This window comes from Macrobrachium rosenbergii, chromosome 48 (genome assembly GCF_040412425.1).
Source record: "Macrobrachium rosenbergii isolate ZJJX-2024 chromosome 48, ASM4041242v1, whole genome shotgun sequence".
NCBI classification, from domain to species: domain Eukaryota; kingdom Metazoa; phylum Arthropoda; class Malacostraca; order Decapoda; family Palaemonidae; genus Macrobrachium; species Macrobrachium rosenbergii.
Genome location: NC_089788.1, coordinates 3,003,043 through 3,023,001, shown reverse-complemented (window position 1 = coordinate 3,023,001; position 19,959 = coordinate 3,003,043). Strand labels below are relative to the sequence as shown.

At 34.8% G+C, this 19,959-nt stretch overlaps 1 protein-coding gene across 20 annotated transcripts in view; it reads left to right on the top strand.

The window, feature by feature from the left end:
* Window positions 1–19,959, top strand: part of LOC136831178 (uncharacterized) — a 1,009,691-nt gene that overhangs the window by 318,735 nt on the left and 670,997 nt on the right. For all 20 annotated transcript variants that reach the window (XM_067091138.1, XM_067091137.1, XM_067091135.1 and 17 more), the window contains 9 exons: window positions 3,180–3,260; window positions 4,587–4,745; window positions 5,174–5,342; window positions 7,805–7,969; window positions 12,893–12,970; window positions 13,390–13,542; window positions 14,753–14,890; window positions 16,080–16,179; window positions 16,979–17,919. In XM_067091138.1, the coding sequence (XP_066947239.1) occupies window positions 3,180–3,260; window positions 4,587–4,745; window positions 5,174–5,342; window positions 7,805–7,969; window positions 12,893–12,970; window positions 13,390–13,542; window positions 14,753–14,890; window positions 16,080–16,179; window positions 16,979–17,919 (1,984 nt within the window). The remainder of the gene's footprint in view (window positions 1–3,179; window positions 3,261–4,586; window positions 4,746–5,173; window positions 5,343–7,804; window positions 7,970–12,892; window positions 12,971–13,389; window positions 13,543–14,752; window positions 14,891–16,079; window positions 16,180–16,978; window positions 17,920–19,959) is intronic.

Genomic DNA, 19,959 nt, shown 5'->3' with positions numbered 1-19,959 from the left:
AGAGAGAGAGAGAGAGAGAGGTAACATTTACAGGTTCAGGTGTGTATGTGAGAGAGAGAGAGAGAGAGAGAGAGAGAGAGAGAGAGAGAGAGAGAGAGAGAGAGAGGGGGAACATCATTTACAGGTTCAGGTGTGGGTGTGTTTGAGAGAGAGATCATTTACAGAGAGAGAGAGAGAGAGAGAGAGAGAGAGAGAGAGAGAGAGAGAGAGAGAGAGGAGAAATAACATTTACAGGTTCTGATGGGAGAGAGAGAGGGTAACATTTACAGGTTCCAATGTGTGTGAGAGAGAGAGAGGGAGAGAGAGAGAGAGAGAGAGAGAGAGAGAGTAACATTCTGAGTCAGGTTCAGATTCAGAGAGAGAGAGAGAGAGAGAGAGAGAGAGAGAGAGAGAGAGAATAACATTTATAGGTTTAGGTTCTGATGAGAGAGAGAGAGATAGAGAGAGAGATCATTTACAGGTTCAGGTGTGTCTGTGTGTGTAAGAGAGAGAGAGAGAGGGAGAGAGCGTGTTGGATTACCCTGTTGCAATTACTGGACACTTCCAGGATAACGCTGCCTGCCGGCAGCGCAGACCTATCAGGTTATCAATTCCCAGAATCGGGTACCTCTCACGAACTTATAATTATAGTGTTCCAGTCTCGGAGAGTCCACGTCCGTCTGTCTAATGGGCGAGAAACTTTTACAATTTAGTGAGGATAAACCTTTCCAAGGTTTGAAATGAATCGAATTATAAAGTTTTTGGAAATTTTGTAATTTAATATATATATATATATATATATATATATATATATATATATATATATATATATATATATATATATATATATATATATATATATATATATAATGTAGATAAAAACAAATCCTTCGGGCCAGTCCTGTGAAAGCTGATAATCAGCTCAGTGGTCAGGTAAAACTTATTTTAATAATGGTGCTGCCATTGCTTTACCCTTTTTATATACCTTTTAGCTAGGTGTTGGTTTGTACGTAATTGATCTACCTTGTCTTTTATAAACGTGAACTAAAAACCGATACAGTTAAAAATTAAAAGTGGAAATGAAATGTAATTTTAGATTCGAGTTTAAATGTATTAGTAAATAAAACTAGTGAATAATGCAACGAAAAAGAATACTTGAACTTTTATAAATAAAATGGAGTTAAAGTGAACTAAAAACACACACACTTAAAAATTAAAAATGGAAATGAAATGGAATTTTACATTAATGATTGAATATACCAGAAAATAAAACTAGTGAATAATGCAATAAAATAACACTTGAACTTTTATAGATAAAATTAAGTAAAACGTGAACTAAAAATCGACACAGTTAAAAATTAAAGAAGAAACTAAAATGGGATTTTAGTTTAAAGTTAAATATACAAGAAACTAAAATAAGTCAGTAACGCAATGAAAAATAAAACTCGAACTTAAAAGCAGAGTAAAAATGAAAATCAGCTGAAGAACTCGAGTAAAGAATTGTCTGTAGAACACCAGACAAGTCTTTGTTTATCTCGCATTTCACCTTAAAAAAAAAAAAAAGATGAAATGCGAAAGTCAGGTCAGTCTGAACAGAAAGACGGTACTGTAAAATCTTGTCTTGGGAGGGGATGGTCCTCTTGAAAAGATGAAACTGGAGCTAAACAACAACAACAACAAAAAACATCAAAAGCTTGTGTGGTGTACTGCTGGAAGTTGTATAAAGGTCAACTGTTGTTTTGTTCTCTCTCTCTCTCTCTCTCTCTGCTATTTTGATTTTGACGTTTGTTTTTCTTTCGCATTGGGTTCTTTGTTCCCTTTGTGTTTTAGTATATTTGCATTTTAATCTCAAGTTTCTTTTTATTTATTTATTTATTTTTAATTTGATGGAATTCGTGTATATTTAATTTTTAGTTTATTATATATCTATATATATACATACTGTATATATATATATATATATATATATATATATATATATATATATATATATATATTATATATATAGATATATATAGAATGATAAATAATATTGCCAAGACCAGGAAGAACATTCTTTATTATACGAGCTTTCGAGGTATAAAACCTCATCATCAGGCTGAAAAAACCGACAAGGATGAGAATCAATGAAGTTACAATAAAGTGAATTGTCATGATAAATCTTCAGCAAAAATACTAACCAAATATATAAAATGAACAAGTAAATACAAACTAAAAGGGTGAGACGTAAAATAACAAAAAATTAAAAGCGAACACACATAAAAATATGAAAAAAATAAGGTGATATGTAAACAAACTACCACTCACAAAGTCAAATATTTAACGACCCAATTGAGTACCTACTGTGAAATTACACGATAGTTGGTTGAATACCAGACGAGTTGTTGTTCAATTCCGGTTTCATCTTTTTAATAACCAGCGACTCTGAAATCAAAAGATCCAGTGTATTTGAACAAAAAGACAGTACCCGAAAATCCAGGTCAGTGAAAGGATGGTCCTATACTAAACTGTGTTCTCTAATGGCAGAAAAGGGTGGTTTGGAAAGGGGAGACCTAGTTCTAATAGAAAGACCTCTGTGTTCCAAAATTCTGTGTCTGAGCCAGCGGGAACTGGATCCCACGTATCGCAAACCACACTGCGAACAAGTGAACAAGCAAACGACACAGGAATTAAGGTTCACAGGCAGAGTAGGCTTCTCTCTCAAAAGTGATCTTATTGTAAAAGGATTGCAGAAAACAAACCGGAAACTAATTTGAGGGAAACAATGCTTCATTATTTCTTGTAACTTTTTTCGGACCATATAGCTACTATGACCAAGGGTTACTTACGAAAATAGGTACCAGCCCTCGGGCGGGGGTGGGGTTGGTGGTTAACAGTAGGTATGTCAACGGGACCACTCCCTCACTGGCTGTTGGCTCAAGAAACCGGAGTTCAGCGCCGGCCCTAGAGCCTTGTGTGAGACCCAGGAAGACCTCAACCTTTTAACCTTGTATTATGAGTTGAAAAGATGTTTGATTCAAGTTCCTACTGTATTGTATGTTACAGTTTTATTGTATTTGCTGGTGTAGGTATTGTCAGTGTTTATATTGCTTTTGATAAACATCTTTTCACCATCCCCTGAAACCTAGATTGTATTTCTTTATTATTATTATTATTATTATTATTATTATTATTATTATTATTATTATTATTATTCACAGGGATGAGACGCGCGAGGCACAGGAGTCACCCTGCTACAACTTCCGTATTGGGGAAGTCACCACCGCCTCCTTCAGAACTCCGTAAGATTATTATTATTATTATTATTATTATTATTATTATTATTATTATTATTCAGAAGATGGACCCTATTCATATGGTGCAAGCCCACCACAGGGGCCATTGACTTGAAATTCAAGCTTCCAAAGAGTGCATTATTATTATTATTATTATTATTATAATTATTATTATTATTATTATTATTAATCAGACAGGCCATTAACTTGAAATTCAAACTTCCAAAGAGTTTATTATTATTATTATTATTATTATTATTATTATTATTATTATTATTATTATTATTATTATTATTATTATTATTCAGAGGATGAACCCTCTTCATATGCAACAAGCCAACCACAGGGGCCACTGACTTGAAATTCAAGCTTCCAATGAATATTATGGTGTTCATTAGGAAGAAGTAAGAGAAGGTAAAAGGAAAATACAGAAAGAAGAGATCGCGCATATTAAAAAATAAAGTAAATTAATAAATAGATAAAAATGTAATTTCAAGCTTCCAAAGAATATGGCGTTCATTTGAAAGAAGTGACAAAAGGTCATAGGAAATCCAGAAAAATGAGATCCCACTTATTAAAAAAGGAATAAAAAAATGAAATAATAAATAGATAAAAATGTATTAGAATGCAAAGAGAATAGTATTAGGGTATTAATGCATTTGCATCTTCGCTTGAACTTTTGAAGTTCTAGTTGCGCGGCTTCTTTAGGGAGACTGTTCCACAGTCCTACGGTGTGAGGAATGAAGGACCTCTGGAACTGAGAAGTTCTGCAGCGAGGCAGATTTACTGTAGTAGCGTAAATGGCATTCAAGTACCCTAAATTTGACCTCTTAGAGTAGTAGTTCTCAACTCGTTCCAGGTCACGGGCCACCAGCCAGATATTGAAAAAAAAATCGTGGACCATTTTTTTTTCTTTTAGTAATGGTGAATAAAGCATAGACAGTAAAACGTTTCATATATGGATAAAATTGTTCTTACTGCGTTTCAGTAAATTTAGAAATACTTGTACCAGTCTCTAGTTTATTACTAAATATATGCATTTCAGTAAATTTCGAAATATTCTGTATGTACCAATCTCTAGTTTATTACCAAATTATAGTGACTGTCCTGTTGACCACCAGAAATGTCATCATGAACCACTAGTGGTCCATAGACCACCAGTTGAGGATTCGAATATGTTAGTAGTTTCCGGCGTCATTTAGAACTCTTGGTTTTTTCTTCCTTTTTGTCAAGAATTGTTTAAATTTATCCCGAATGCGCGATTTATCTGTTTTCCAAGATCCCTTTACATAACGTTGCAGTATTGATACAATCCCCTTTTCGTTTGATTAGGGACCCCGAGGCCTTGCAAGAAGACTTAAGAGAACTGGAACTGACCAGACGTCATCTGGTGGAGCGCAATGCCGAGCTCAACGCCCAGATCCACGTTTGCGAAGACGCCAACAACAGTCTCAGGAAACACTGTCTGGATCTCGAGGCTGCCCTTAAGAGGTGAGGTTTTATTGAGTCATGGGTTATAAAACGAGTTTTTGCTTGAATCGTGTCTTTATTATGAGGAGAAGCATCCAGACAGATGGAGTTTGTCCAGTATTCCTCAATCATTGAATTTTTTTTCAGAATGGTAACAGTTATTTTGTCTTTTAAAATTGTCATTTCTTAAACAGAACTTTTATGTCTTATCTCTTATTGCAAGTATGTCTTATCTCTTAAACGGAACTTGCAGGTATGTCTTATCTCTTAAACAGAACATCCAAGTAACTTACAAATCGCGGAGTCTACTGCTGTTCCCCATCGTTGTAGATTAATATGAAATTCTAGTAGCTGTTTTGCACTATTTAAAAAGTGACATTGTCATTGTATAGGGTAATTCGCTTTTTCAAGATACTAAAAAGTAGTCTCTCCCTCACTTTGTCAAACAGCTTTCAGCATCAGGTGAAAGACAAAGAAAAACTCGAGGAGGACATCAAGGAACTGCAGTGCCTGCTGGACAATGAACGCGAGGCCAGGCAGAGTGCCGAAGCGCAGGTCTACATCCTCAAGAAAGAGAAGTTTAGTCTGGCCTCGAAAATTGAAGATGCTGAAATAGAGGTAAGGTGGAGTCTTTATTCTGCCTCAGTGGTCTTCTTTTTTTTTATTTACTTTATGCTGGTTGGAAAAGTGGTGTGTATTTCTTTGACTTTGCTTTGTTTGTTGAAAAGGTGGTGTGTATTTCTGGTACTTTATGTTTGTTGAAAAGGTGGTGTGTATTTCTGGTACTTTATGTTTGTTGAAAAGGTGTGTATTTCTTTTACTTTATGTTTGTTGAAAAGATGGTGTGTATTTGTTTTACTTTACTTTATGTTTGTTGAAAAGGTGGTGTGTATTTCTTTTACTTTATGTTTGTTGAAAAGGTGGTGTGTATTTCTTTTACTTTATGTTTGTTGAAAGATGGTGCGTATTTGTTTTACTTTACTTTATGTTTGTTGAAAAGATGGTGTGTATTTGTTTTACTTTACTTTATGTTTGTTGAAAAGGTGGTGTGTATTTCTTTTACTTTGTTTGTTAAAAAGGTGTTGTATTTCTTTTCCTTTGTTAGTTGAAAGGATGGTGTGTATTTCTTTTACAGTTTGTTGAAAAGGTGGGGTGCGTATCTTTTACTTTACTCTGTTCAAAAGGTGGTGTGTGTCTTTTACTTTGTTGAAAAGGTGGTGTGTATCTTACTTTACTTAAAAGTTGGTGTGTATTTCTGTTAATGTAATTGCATTGTTGACAGACCATGCGGGAAATTTTCCCCATTGCGTTCAGTAAGTGAATTCCTTAGTCTCCCTGCTGTCAGTTTTCTTACTTTCCCTGTCATTCGGTCACACCTGTCAGGTCACCGCTTCTGACATGAAACTGGGAATTCTGTTGCTCTCTGGACTTTCGTGTCACTTCTCTTGTCTTAAATTTGTGCCACTGGGTTGTTTGAAAATTGAACGTTATTGTAAGTGATGTCAGTGTATGTTATCATTTTTTTAGCAGACTTTCGACTTGCTTCCAAAAATCGGCACCGGTATTTACTCTGGAAAAGAGTCTATCCAATACGTTCCCAAGTAGTGACAGTATAATTCAGATAAGTACGATAGAAACACGATTGAGAAGTGCTGTTAGATTTGTACAATTTGTGTAAGGTGTTCCAGGAATTAATGTTTATTTTCATTACTTTGTCGTAAAACTACTTGTGCATGGCTCTCCTGTAGGATGTAGGGTATCTTCTAAGTGTCCTGTGAGCGTAACCGTGTAATGGATCAGTTTTTTTTTTAACATATTGTTAGTGTCAAGTGCATTAGTTGGTTAATGGAGTATCGACTGCTGATTTTAGTTAAAAAAAAATTGCCTGTTTTTGGCACTAAATGACCCATCCCCTGTGCCAACAAGTGAACCTTTTGGTTCCTTTTGTGGTGATGCGGCATCACATTATGCCATAAAGTACGTTATAGCTTTCCTCCTTTCGTCAAATTCTTAGCTGAAAACCCTTATGGACAGAATCAGCAGACTATAAACCCAAGAGTGCTCCCAAGGGAAATCTGCCCGCAGAGAGAAAGACAAGTTATAGGTAAAGGTGATAAATAAATAAATATGAGGGAATGAAGAATGAAACTGACACACCTGAAATTCAGGCGACATCAGCAGAGTAGGAATTAATCTGCTCGTCGCTAAAATATTCGATCAAAAGATTTCACACCTGCTCCAAGAAAACTGTTCCACATAACTCCCAGCAAACTAAGTGTTATTGAACCTATTTAATGTAACAAGCAAAAACAGCTAGGTCAGGTAAAGGAGAATGCAGAGGATGTTGGTCGTTGTAGTAAATTTCGTGCAACAGACATATTGAACTAATATACGTCTGTACCACAAGTCAGCATTAAGAGTTGGCAAAGTATACTTGACTCACAACAAAACTCCGTCCAAGAGTTTGAGATGAACTCTTCTAGATGTCATTGGTCAGATTTCCTGTAACTCGTTTTGTAACAGTTTTGTGCGTATGATAGCCACATTCTTTGCTGGTATTAATTTTGATAGCCACATTCTTTGCTGGTATTAATTTGTTTTAGTGGGTTTCAGAGTCTCACGTTAATTTCTCTGTATATATAATATTCTGTACCATGCTTGACGATGTTAGCTCAGGCGTCGTTGATTGAGAGTCGAATACTGGATCGACGAAATCATTTTATGTGAAGAGAAAAATGGAATTATTTGATGTCAGTTTTTTATAATATTTTTCCTTAAAAGACCCTTAACTACTTTAATAATACAGTATAATTAGGCTTTATTCACATGTTAATGTTTTCATATGGCGTGTTTCAAGGAGATTTTAACAATTTATGTAAATTTTTTCATATGTCGTGTTTCAAGGAGATTTTAACAATTTTATGCATTTTTTAACAGAACAGTTTCTGTTAAATGGAAGATCATGCAATGTTTGGCCCAATGTAGATATGACATTTTGTTTCCACGATACCCAGCAACGTCACATTAACGTCAGAGAAGATTGCCGTGTCCGTATTTTATCATGCCTGACCTCCTTCCAGTTGAAATGCTGCCAAGAGGAAAACTACCGGGCAAAGCAGCGGGTATGTGACCTGGTCAAAGAAAAGGAGAATGAAGCCGCTTCCTTCAGACAGATGATAGAGCAGTACAAGAGTAGACTGAGCGAGGAGGCGAAGATCGCAGAGGACTTGCAGGAGGAGAATAAGGTGAGTGTTTTTTCGTAGCTTGAGATTAAATGGTTTGGAAACGAGAAATAGTTTTTGGTAACTTGTAGGAAGACTCCAGCTAGCCGTTTTTGCATGAAAAATCATTTTAGGTTTTTCATGCAAAAATGGGGTTAGGAAATGATAGGGCACTAAAAGAATCTAAAAAATACTAACGTAACGTAACCTAGGGGATGTTTACTGGTTATAATTTTGCCCTATTAGCTTTGGAGGGGGGTGGGAGCCGGTATTGTCTTATCTTACCTTATAAGTCTAAGTTTGAATATTTTTCTCTTATTAAACGTTTGCGAAGGTTATGTATTGAGAAGAATTTTTTTGTTTTGATGTGTTTTACCCAAGAAAAAGATATAAATTATAATGTGGGAGGTGGCTGTAGTCTTCCGAAAATAACCCCAATCTTTTGCTACTCTGATTGAAATTGAAATTGTCAAAACACTTTCATTGGCGAAAGTAATTCTCTGTAAGTTTATCATACTCCGATGTGTTGTATCGTTTTCTTTATGGACAATGTTTATGGACGTTTTCTTCAGATGCAAATCCAGTATTGGAGGACAAACTACACTATTCTGGATGATTTAATAGCTGACTATAGCACTGTCAAGTTATGGTAGAATTTTTAAGATGTTAAATGCATTGCCGTATAGAATAGAAATAAAAATTATTCGATGGTAGAAATAGTCATAACGTTAATATTCATACTTGTTAACAGACAGGAATGCGTAAATTTTATTAGCCACAATTCCCTCTTAACTTGTAAATGGTTTGAGAGACATAAACTTGTAAAAGATTTTAAACCAAAAAATAAGTTGGTGGAGAAATTCACCTCAATACAAAGTATATGGGGTTCTTTAATTTCTGTCAGTGTGGTGCAGAGGATATGTAACATTGATTTTTTTACGAGAGAAGGCTTGATGTTACGGCCATTAGTAAAAAAAAAAAAAAAAAAAAAAAAAAAAAGGCAAAGGGTGAACTTGTCACAGGGAAGGAGTAACACTTGCCATGTTAGTTAGACTGGAGATGATAGGAAGATTTCAAATCTATTAGTTTGAGGATTTGGCTGATAAAATTGAGTGTGGTAGGAGAAAAAAAAAGTGCTCTTTTTTTTTGTGTATATGGTCCAGAAATAGAAGAGAATGAGAGTTTTTTTTCCTGTTCTGAGTCTGTACCATATACCACACAGTACTAAGTATGCAGTTAATTTTAAAAGTCTTGCTTTCTCTGATGTGACTTTCAGTACCACACAGCTCTCCTAAAGTTTGACTCCTGCTCTGACCAAATTGTGGAATGCACCTCCTAATCTTGTAGTTGAATTGTTGGGACTTTATAAGTAATTTAAGCCCCCTTTTTTTTTGAGCAGGCTGAAGTTGGTCTCACATCATAGTTTGTATTCATATAGTTTGTTTTACTGTATTATTCTTTGTTTTTCTCTTGTATAGTTCAGTCTTTATTCCTCACTGTCTTTTCTTTTTATTTGTACTGTGATGCTTTCCCTAATGGGGCCCTTTGACTAGTAGCATTCCAATTAGTGTTGCAACTGGGTTTGCAATAACACTGATAAGCAGAGCGGTGGATGTTGTGGAGGTTTTCATCACATGGGGTTTACCTTCGATTAAGTATGTAAAAGGCAAAAATGTTAGTGATAGCCTGTTTTTCTGTAATGACCTTCAGATATTTATAATTTACAGTATTTATTTGTAACCACCAGGAGTATGAGCATAAAGTATAAAAATGACATTTAAATCATGGTAAAAAGGAAAACAAAATTTTGTTGAGTAAAGTATTGCAAGGAAGGTTGCATTGTTGTTCAGTTAAAAGTTATAGTAGTATTTAAAGAAGGGAAAGAAAACAAATGACCTGGTAAAATCTAAAAATTCATAAGGAAAAAGTAAAAGACAAAACTATCAGTACTGTATAAAAATTCAGTGTATTGTATTGAACAGGAAAAATAGTCCAGGATTTAATCTCAACGAGGTTCCTTGGTAAATATAAGAATCAAGTACTGTATCTATCGTCTTCATGATGCCTTTGTTCTTGAGACCTATTTTTACTCGGTCAGGAATTTGAAGCATTTGCTTTTCAAGTAACTGAGATTGTAAGACCGTCATATAAAAGGTCTTCTTAAGTTTATACGTGATAGGGAACCATTTGATGATACTTATTACATACTTTATCTTCAGATAAGATAGATCAAGTGGCAGTAAGTGTTTGGTGGAGTGTCTCAGCCTAGATAGGTTACTTATTTTTTGGCAGACCACATGATATAGTGGGACTGTTTTGGTGTCGTTCGTTCAAGATAGGTTTGTAGTTTTACACAGTATGTGCCTGAATGGATTAGTACAAGTATGTATTATATCAGTGCTGTCTTGTATAAGGTTCCGTTATTTAACTAGTTTCATAGTCATTTGCACAATTTTTTGTTGTTCCATATTCATTGAAGAAGTTTTGCTTATGAGGCAAATTCTCTGCATTTTTTCAGGTAATGTGTTGACATTTATTGAACAAGTACTCTGAGAAGTATGTAGGCTAAATGGTCACAATCATCTGCACATTTTGTTTCAGTTGTAGTTGATGGTTTTAGTTAAAAATGTTTCATAATGTTAGTACTGTACAGTATTGTATGTTGTAATGCTGTTCCTTGGTTGCTTAAGGTATTGACATGACCTTGAAACTTTCTACTGAATAGATAAACGTAATTAGTGATTCAAGGATCCTTTGCTTAAATTTGTGAAAAGGATTGTCCATAATTTGATGACTGATATCAGTTTGGAAGGGAATCCATCATGAATTATTTGTTTATTTCATCTATGGAGAAAAAATCTCTGTCACTATTCTGTATTTATTTCATGTAAGCTCTGTGACACAATTCGACTAGTGAAAGTACTAAATGGGACTGAAGATGTATGCTTATGACTTTGTGTCAAGATGTTATATTTGATTTTCAGTGCAAAGAAATGTTATTTTTGAAATCTGTTATTTATAGTAATTACACTGATATCATAGTGTTATTGTTGCTGATCCCACCTCACTGCAACCATTATGGAAATCATGGTTTCTACTCAACCAGTCAAAAGATATATACTTTTTCCATATTGATTTATAAGGAACTCAGAGATTTTTGGGATGTTTGTTTTCAGGTTATCCTTTACCACATTGTTGCTAGATTTGATAGCAAGTACCAGACTCAAATTGGAAAAAACTGAGTTATTGTATTAGCACCACTTGCTATAGTTTTGTCATTACTGTCAGTCCCACACTGACTTGGTGGGTTGGGTGGGAATGACAACTGTAGGTGTTCATATTTGTATGTCCATCAGTATGTATGTCTGTCTGACAGTGTGTCATCGTGTCATACCTTGTCAGTCAAAACTTGGTGTTAAGTTAAACTGCCATGCATAAATGTGAATGAAGGAAGATTGTCCTTCTGTCTGTTACACTTATCATCAAAACTCCTCTTATGCAGTTGAAGGGATTTCATTCAAATTTCCAGTGGTGCTGGACTATCACAGAAGCGAATGAAAGGGTATTGTGTTTGTTATCGTATGTCAGTAGTCTTTCTTGTGTGCTTTGTCATTGCAACTCTTTCATGGTTCAAGTGGTTTCAGTCAAGGTAGACCAGTATGCATAGATGTGTGCATGAATAGTGTTTGGTCATCTTGTCTGTCTGATAGTGTCGCATTTACCTTGTTATAGAATGCTGCCAAAAGGTAAAATTGCGACTACAAATTCCCTAGATTTTGTACTCAACCTTGACCTTGGATATACTTTTGAACTGTAGAGATAGAGACGTGATATTTGGCATACGTGCTCCGCTAATGATACCATATCAGTTGACATCAAGGTTAGCAGCTGTGGCCTTGAATATTTAAAGATAAAATATATTCAGCAATGCATAAATTTGGAAGAGGAATGAACACAATTGGAAGACTAAGAAATTTAAATGTTCTTTGTACTTTTAATGAAAAATCCTTACTGAGAATTTCTGATTGCATCAAAATATGTTTTAGAAAACGAGATTGTAGCGTAGACAATTCATCGTATCCTTTGATTTTACTGTAAATTGTTCATTGTTTTATTTTAGCTACTCAGTGATTTTTATATATTAGTGTTTGTTAATAACACGCGTACCGGGTTTTGGATGCCAATAAGATTCTATATTCTTCTGTGAAAGTTGTAACGTCTCATTAGGCCCAAGGATGCTTTTATGAAGGAACAGTGAGAAGTGTTACTAATGTATCGTGGTATTTCTTGACCTACACTCATCTTTCATGTTAAGATTTCCAAAACATGTCTCTGATTTATATGGGAGTTTCTTAGTGTGCAGGCACAAACATATTCCTTAAGGACAATTACCATACAAAATTTTAACTTTGCCTTCAAGAGTCATGAAATTTAGTGACAACATTCTGTACATGTACTGTGTTAGAAGATCCAGTCGCTGTTTGTAACTTGTCTTGTTTATATTCTGATTATATTTGGATAACCATATAATTTTCAAAGTAAACATTGTGTCCTTTTTTTATTTTCTTTGTGGGTTGTTGATGAGCACAAGTATAACATTGTTTAACTTTACAATGTAAATAATCAATCCTGCAAATACTGAACTGTGTCAATGCATCATTGTCATCATCATCACCATTTGAAAAATTTAAGGAAAACTAGTTGTACATTGATGCTAAAACCCCTGTAGAATGAATGATTAGATCAAATTGTCCTAATCCGAACACAATAATGTTATTTCATTTATTGTGACCATCTAAAGAAAGTATTGTTATTGACTTGCCTGAACAGTATAGACAAGCAGACATGCCCCCCAAAAATCATAATGGGTACAGATATTTCACCTTTAATTATTGAGAATTTTCCAGTCGATTGATCATGTTGACACTGTATTTTATTTTTTTCCAGGAATTGCAAGCAGATCTTCAAAATTTACAAGAAGAGCTTGTTTATTGCCAAGAGAAGTTATCAGTGGTACCAGCAGAGGTATGGTTCTTCATTTTGCATTCAATTTTATTGTTAAGAAAAGTAAATTTTGCCACCTTAATCCAGTAACACATTTGTTTTATGAAAATGGAAAGATTTCAGTTTGCCTTATGAGTAAAATTCTGGTTAAAGGACAATTTGCTCATTAATGATATTTCAGCTTGCTCTTGTCTTGAGAGTGGACTGTTGAAAAAAATGGTCATTTCAAAGCTATAGCCATTGTTAGTTCTTCATTCTGTAGTGTAATTTATTTGAATCATTATTGCAAACTTCCAGCATTCACAAGATTACTTTTATTGGGAATTTTGAATCCTCACTGTCAGTATTTTGTTTTGGTGGCAGTCAGTATGTATAAGCTCTGTCCTCCTCCTGGTCGAGTGTTTGGTTTTCTAACAAATTGGTTTTGATTTTCCTTACAGGTGAACAGGACAGTAGAAGAAGATGACCTTCAGTTGAACACGAGCAGCAGAGGTCGCAAAACCTCGTGGACTCCTGAATTATTTACAACCTGTAGTAAGACTCCTCCTGCAACAGAAACCCCTGGGAGTATTCGTTCAGAAATTGAAATGATGGTGAGAATTTTTTTTGTGTGCTTATTTTCACATAAATTTTGTTATCAACTCTTTATAAATTATTGTGGTTGCTTCATTTTTTGCTGCGAAATGAGCTCTTTCCACATGAGAACTTATTCAGTAATTATTAGTGAATACATGAAGTCACAAACAGTATACGTGTATAAGAAATACTCTGCACCAACAAAGAATTATCTGTGCTTTTATAACCATATTTTTTCTCTTCTGATTGATGTGCATTTCACAGTAGTACTGATTGGAGCAATTTTGTAGTATGTAATTTAGCTAGAGAATACAAGTAACAAGGTTTTGACTTCAGGCTACCTTCATCACATGAACAAAATGTTTAAATTATCTTACTACGAAAAACTCAAAGGTGGAACTATTCCAGTCACTCCCTCATGTTTAGTAAACTGTAAACTTGTAACACTTTATTAATTGAAAATGCTTCTTGTTTTAGTACGTATATAATACCAACACTGCGAAAACCTGGAAATATTAGTTTTCATATAAAATACCATTCAGTTTACATACTTCCATGCACAAGCCTGTGTAACAATTGATAAAATGCCTTTATCATGTAATGTATGTATAATGCACTTGAAAAAAATTCTAAATACTTTTAACCATTTGTGAATTCATGATCAGAACTTTTGATATATTTAAAGACGTATATATTCCATAATTATTTTAGGCGTACATGGAGCAAGCCAAAACCATACCGGGTAAATATATGTAATTTTGAGTATGTTTTCTTGTTCCAGTTAAACAGACAAATACTGTATATATTTTTAGTTTATTAGTCTCCTTAGGGTTAGCAAACTTAATTATTTTCTTGTGAAGTTTCACTCAGAATCACCCATCAGACTGAACAAAAGAAATTTCAAGGTGGGGTCAGAACAAAGCATTTCTTATTTAACTTAATACTGTGTACACCATGAATTCATCAGGATATTTTACTTATATATTCATTGTATGTGGCATAAAATTTAAAGGGTCTACATTATAATATACATTACTGAGATTACTGAATAATATTTCTTGATAAATTATTCCACAGAGCACTAATTATAGTGTTCCACCTATGCATCCCTTTGTCCCCAAGGTGTGATGTTAAGCGCCCCTTACATTTGGTCTTTGTTTCCTAAGTTTAGGGAAAATTTATTTGTAACATTTCCAATCTTGAAGTCATTTTTTGTTATCATTCCAGAGTACAAGTGATGGCTGTATTCCATTTTGTGGGAAATCTGAAAGAGGGATGTCGACTGGATCCTTGCATTCTGAGAGGATTTTCTGTGCATCGTCTGGGAAAGGAGACGCCTCTTCTTTATCATTTTTGACCAGTATTGTAAGTATTGCATTACCCTAGTCATTTTTTTTAGGTTATTAACTTTAGGTGTATATGAATAAAGACAATTTTACGGTTTATTTTTCTCTTTGGAAAAGTAGTTGTTTGAACTTTACAATTTTTAGTCATTTGGATACTTTCTTGTTTTTATTAGTTGCAATATATTTGATACAATATTCAGGTTATGACATTTTCTACAGTACAGTAAAATCCAGGAACATTTATGCTGAATTCAGACCATGGATATATTTTATAGTGCTGATTTTGCTTTTTGTTGTAGAGATTTTTCAAGGACAGAGAATTTATAATAATTAGGAAATAGTTTATTTGTTGTGTATTGTATACTCTTTGCATAATATCAATGTGTATTTTGTTTCTGCTCCCCAAAAAGTGACTTATATATTTTTAATGTAACTTGGCCAATCTTATGAGAATCAAGTATTTTAACTCATTGGCCTGGTTAAACTACTTTATGGTAATAATGGATGGAATTTGTTGTGATTGATTTTTCTTTATAGAATTTTCATGACTGAATGTTTGTTATTTATGATATTGTTTCCTATTAAGTATAGTTTGTGTGGTAATGCATTTAATGGTAGACAAGCGCTTATGCCTTATGGTTTAATTCTAGTTTAAAATTTACTGAAAATTAAAACTGCTATTCCTTCGTATGCCTAAGCATCTTTTTTTTTTTTTTTTTTCACTTAAAATAGCATTTTCATGGTACTGTATATGAAACCTTCATTATAGCAGCAAGGGAATTGAAAAGGCAAATGCTGCACCAGTTAAATAGATTTATAATAAGACCCTTATAGTGGTGAAAATTTACTACAGAGTGGTGATAATTTACTTCAACTGCTGTACCTGATAATGCATTAACTTCGTTTGAAAATTAACTATACTTAACTTTCAGACTGATGAAGAAAATGACAAAACATAATTTCATGGATGTTCATTCATATTCAGTGGTGCCTTATATATCCTGAAGTTAAAATTATTTTTGGTTTACTCTGGGAAAAACTAAGACTGAAGTGATGTTACCTTGTCTGGTAGAACCTTAACCCATCATTTGGGTACCATGCATTATTTCAATTTACTTTTAAGCTTATGTTCAATGTTTTGCAGCTGAAGAAAAAGTTTAGATCTGTGTATTAATTAGAATAATTTATTTTCCCTACTTTCACATCAGTTGAACTGGTGGAGAGAAAGTAACCAGAATGATTCCAGCTCTAAAGACTTTAAAGATGAGAAAGAATCTGCCATGTATTCTCATTTCCTTAAGCATTATGGTAAGTTTAATATTCTTTCCTGAAGTGTGAATGTTTCTCGATATATATTAGTGTGAATGATAATACTGTATGTTTGATTCATTTACATTCTGTATACTGTAGGCTGTCTATTTCAGTGCCATTAAAATGCAGTTATATACATGCATGCATAGTTTTTCTGTTGTATCAGTCACTTAAATACAAACTTGGGTCAGCCAGTTTGGTACAATTCAGCAGCAGAACACCATTTATGGCAGGCAGTATGTTTACATTATGTTGATGCAAAGTATTCCTTATATGATTATTTAGCATAAAATCTATTATCTTGAGAGAGAACAATCATTGCAATTTGGGTTTGCAACACTGTGCACCCTTTTGCTGAAAACTGCCAGCGTTACATGTTACACTATTTTTAACTTTTGATATTTGTTTTCTTCCTCGTATACAGAGTTTAGTAATGTACTGTTTATTGTTGGAGAAAATATTGTTTTAGGGCATGTAAATATTATATGAAAAGTCTCACCCACCATCAGTAATTCTGGTGTTTATAATGAAGAACAGTTCAAATGAACTTTGTGTTCTTCGTCATTGTTACCTTTCCAAGATTAGCTCGGGCTAGAGTAATGTACAGAGGTCAGATATGTCTTGGGACAAAAAATCGTTGCATATTTTCATAAAAAAAAAAAGCTACTGGTAAACACCTGACATTTCATAAGTTCATTTTTCTTTCATATATTACCAAGTATACCATAGTTTATAAAGGTTTGTATATTCTTGTATTGCTGTATATTCACCATTGTTCTTTTTTTTTTTTGTATAGATGAATTACTGAAGTTGGAAAAAGGCCTACAAAACATTGTGAAGAAGGAGGTTGACCACTCATCGCCACTGCCCGGACCTCCATCGGGAAAAACCCCACCGCCATCTAGGCGTACTTCTGCGGACAGCACTGCAGGCACATTATCTCCAGAGGCGAATTTAGAAGGTCCAGATGCCCATACTCCATCATCTGGTTTCAGGACCCCCGGGTCACTCGTGTCAAATTTGATATACAAATTCGAGCGTTCTAGTCTTTCTCCCAGTCCCTCCTATTCGTCGGAGAGTAAGAGGAGTACCTCAGCGAAAGAGTGCGAGTTGGAAGGCGAGGATGGTAACTTGAAATCCAAGAGAAGTAAGCCAAATCACGATTATAACTATTTGAGAGACAGCAAAATTATCAACAGGATCTTTGTGGAATCGGGTGACGACAGACTCGACAGCAACAGTAATTTAATTTCTGCCGAGGAAGACAGTGATAACGTGACCGACGTGATATCTGAGGATGCCTCCGAGTGCTTGACAGGCTCGCTACCTCAGAGCTGTAGTGCCTCAGATGTGCTTGATAGTGGTTTCGAACAAGATACCGGGTACGGCATCGTAACCGTAGGCTATCAGCCTACGTACGGCAGTAGAAATGACGCGTTGGGCAAAAAGAACGAAGAGACGACCTCCGCCGAGCAAACCGCGGACAAGGTGGTTGTGCTCAGTGGGGGTCTGGACTTTGAGGAATCAGAGACTTCGAAAGATACCTTAGAAGTCACCGCGACGCTGGAGCTTCCGCAAGTTGGCCGAGTCAGCACGCCTCGCTCAGCTCGCGATGCTGAGCCTGATGAATTAGGTGTTGACGTCGAGGCCGAGGCTTTCATGAAGCAGAGCCGTTTGATGAGGCTTACGAATCAAGTGCGTGAAAAAGACAGACTCTTGAAGAAAGTGAAACAGCAGGTAGGCTGAAAATTATTACTCTCTCTCTCTCTCTCTCTCTCTCTCTCTCTCTCTCTCTCTCTCTCTCTCTCTCTCTCTCTGTCATGCAGTATATGGCAAGTAATATATCTTTTTTTGAGTTTGATTGATGCAATAAAGAGGAAGTAATAGTGCAGTAAAAGAAGATTAAGAAAAGTACAACAACATAGATTATGTAAAAACAAACATCAAATATCATATGCGTACAAGATGGAAAGTATTGAAAAAAATAAGGTTTGCAGACCCGTATTTAAGACCTGGGACTGGTTAAGCTGTCTCTGACCAGGTAGAAGATTTAAGTTTTCGTTGAGTACCTAACATCTCTTGGTGTACCCTCAACACCTTGTCAGCTTTTTCAGAAAAGTAGTGAGTGAAGAAGAATACAGGATAAAACCTAAATACAGAGATAATACAAGTAAATAAATAAATATAAATACTGTGCAATAAAATATAGATTAAACTATAGTTTGGGGAGTGTGATAGAGATTTAGCCAAAATTAGTGCATGGTGCAAGGTACGGGGATGAAATTAAACCATTGTTTTTACATTTTTAACTACCTGCAACTCAATTTAAAATCTAGTTGCCCTCTTGACTGCAAATTAGCCCTTGAGAAATATATGCAGTTTGTCTCATCTTGAATTAGACAAAAAAAAGGACTGGTTAAACTGAAGAAATCTTTCAAGAAATTAGGAGACCTCTGTCCTGAGAATATTTTTTAATTGTTTTATTCTTCCGTGTTTTTTAATATTATTCCATGTTTAGTCTTGAGCAGCTGTCTCCCATTTAAAGTTGCTAAACAAAACCTACAGTTCTATTAAATTCCTCCAATCCCTTGATAATAATCTCTGCCACTGTCATTCAACTAGCTCAGGCTGCATGCATTATATTTCATAATTCTCATCATCCTTTGTATTCAAATCTCCTCAGACTATACCACAGCGTGGTACTAGATGCACTTAAATTTAACAGTCTCGTCATAATTCTTTTAGGTTGAATACTCCGTTTTCTAGACATTTAATTCTTGTTGTGATCAAACTAGGTAACAATCATCCTGATCCTTTAGTGTTAGAACTTCATGAATTCAAACTTAGTGCAAATGGCTTTTTGTTTAACAGGTTTACATGGGATGGATTCACAGCTTGATGTTTATCTTTTCCTTAGCAATTTATCTTATTTGTTGTTACTTTTCTTACATAGTTGTTTTTCTGTTATTTTTCTTTAATGGCTTTCCCTGTTGGGTCTCCGCTAAGGGTTTTATTTGGCTCTGAATAATGTTAAATGTATTGTACACATGGGTACGTCTAATAAACCCATTTAAGGGAATGTTAGGGTCCTCAGTATTTTCAGTTGACCAATTTTCACATCTTTAAGATGCTTGTAACTTTGGTAAGATAATCAGTGATTCGTATATGCTGCAGTGTGGATGTATACATGTATTCATATTCATACTTTGTTTATGAATATAGTAAAGCAAGCCCTTCAGGTTAGACCTAAAGGTGGTCTGGTTAAACTATTTAAAAGTAATGACGACTAAGTAATTGCAGGTTCCCCAAGTTGATTAATTTTTTTTTTTGCTGTAGAATTGACTTTTTCAAATAAACAATTTTGGTAGTTTAAGGGAACAGAATAGAATGTTATGAAGAAATCAGCAATATTTATGTATTGAACAGTTAAGGTTCTTTTTAGGGGGTTAGTGCCAACAGTACACCTCACACGGTGCACTGCAGGCATTACTAGAGGTTCTTTGCACCGTCCCTTCGGCCCCTAGCTGCAATACCTTTCATTCCTTTTACTATACATCCGTTCACATTCCCTTTCTCCCATCTTACTTTCCACTCTCTCCTAACATTTGTTTCATAGTGCAGCTATGAACACCTCAAAGCCTTTTCACTCACTATGTTTCCTTTTCAGGATTGAATGACCTCATAGGTCCCAGCACATGGCCTCTGGCCCAAATCTTTTATTCCAGTAAAACAATGACGGCTTTCTCCTTTTTCGTTTTCTTTTATTTTTATGTTTGT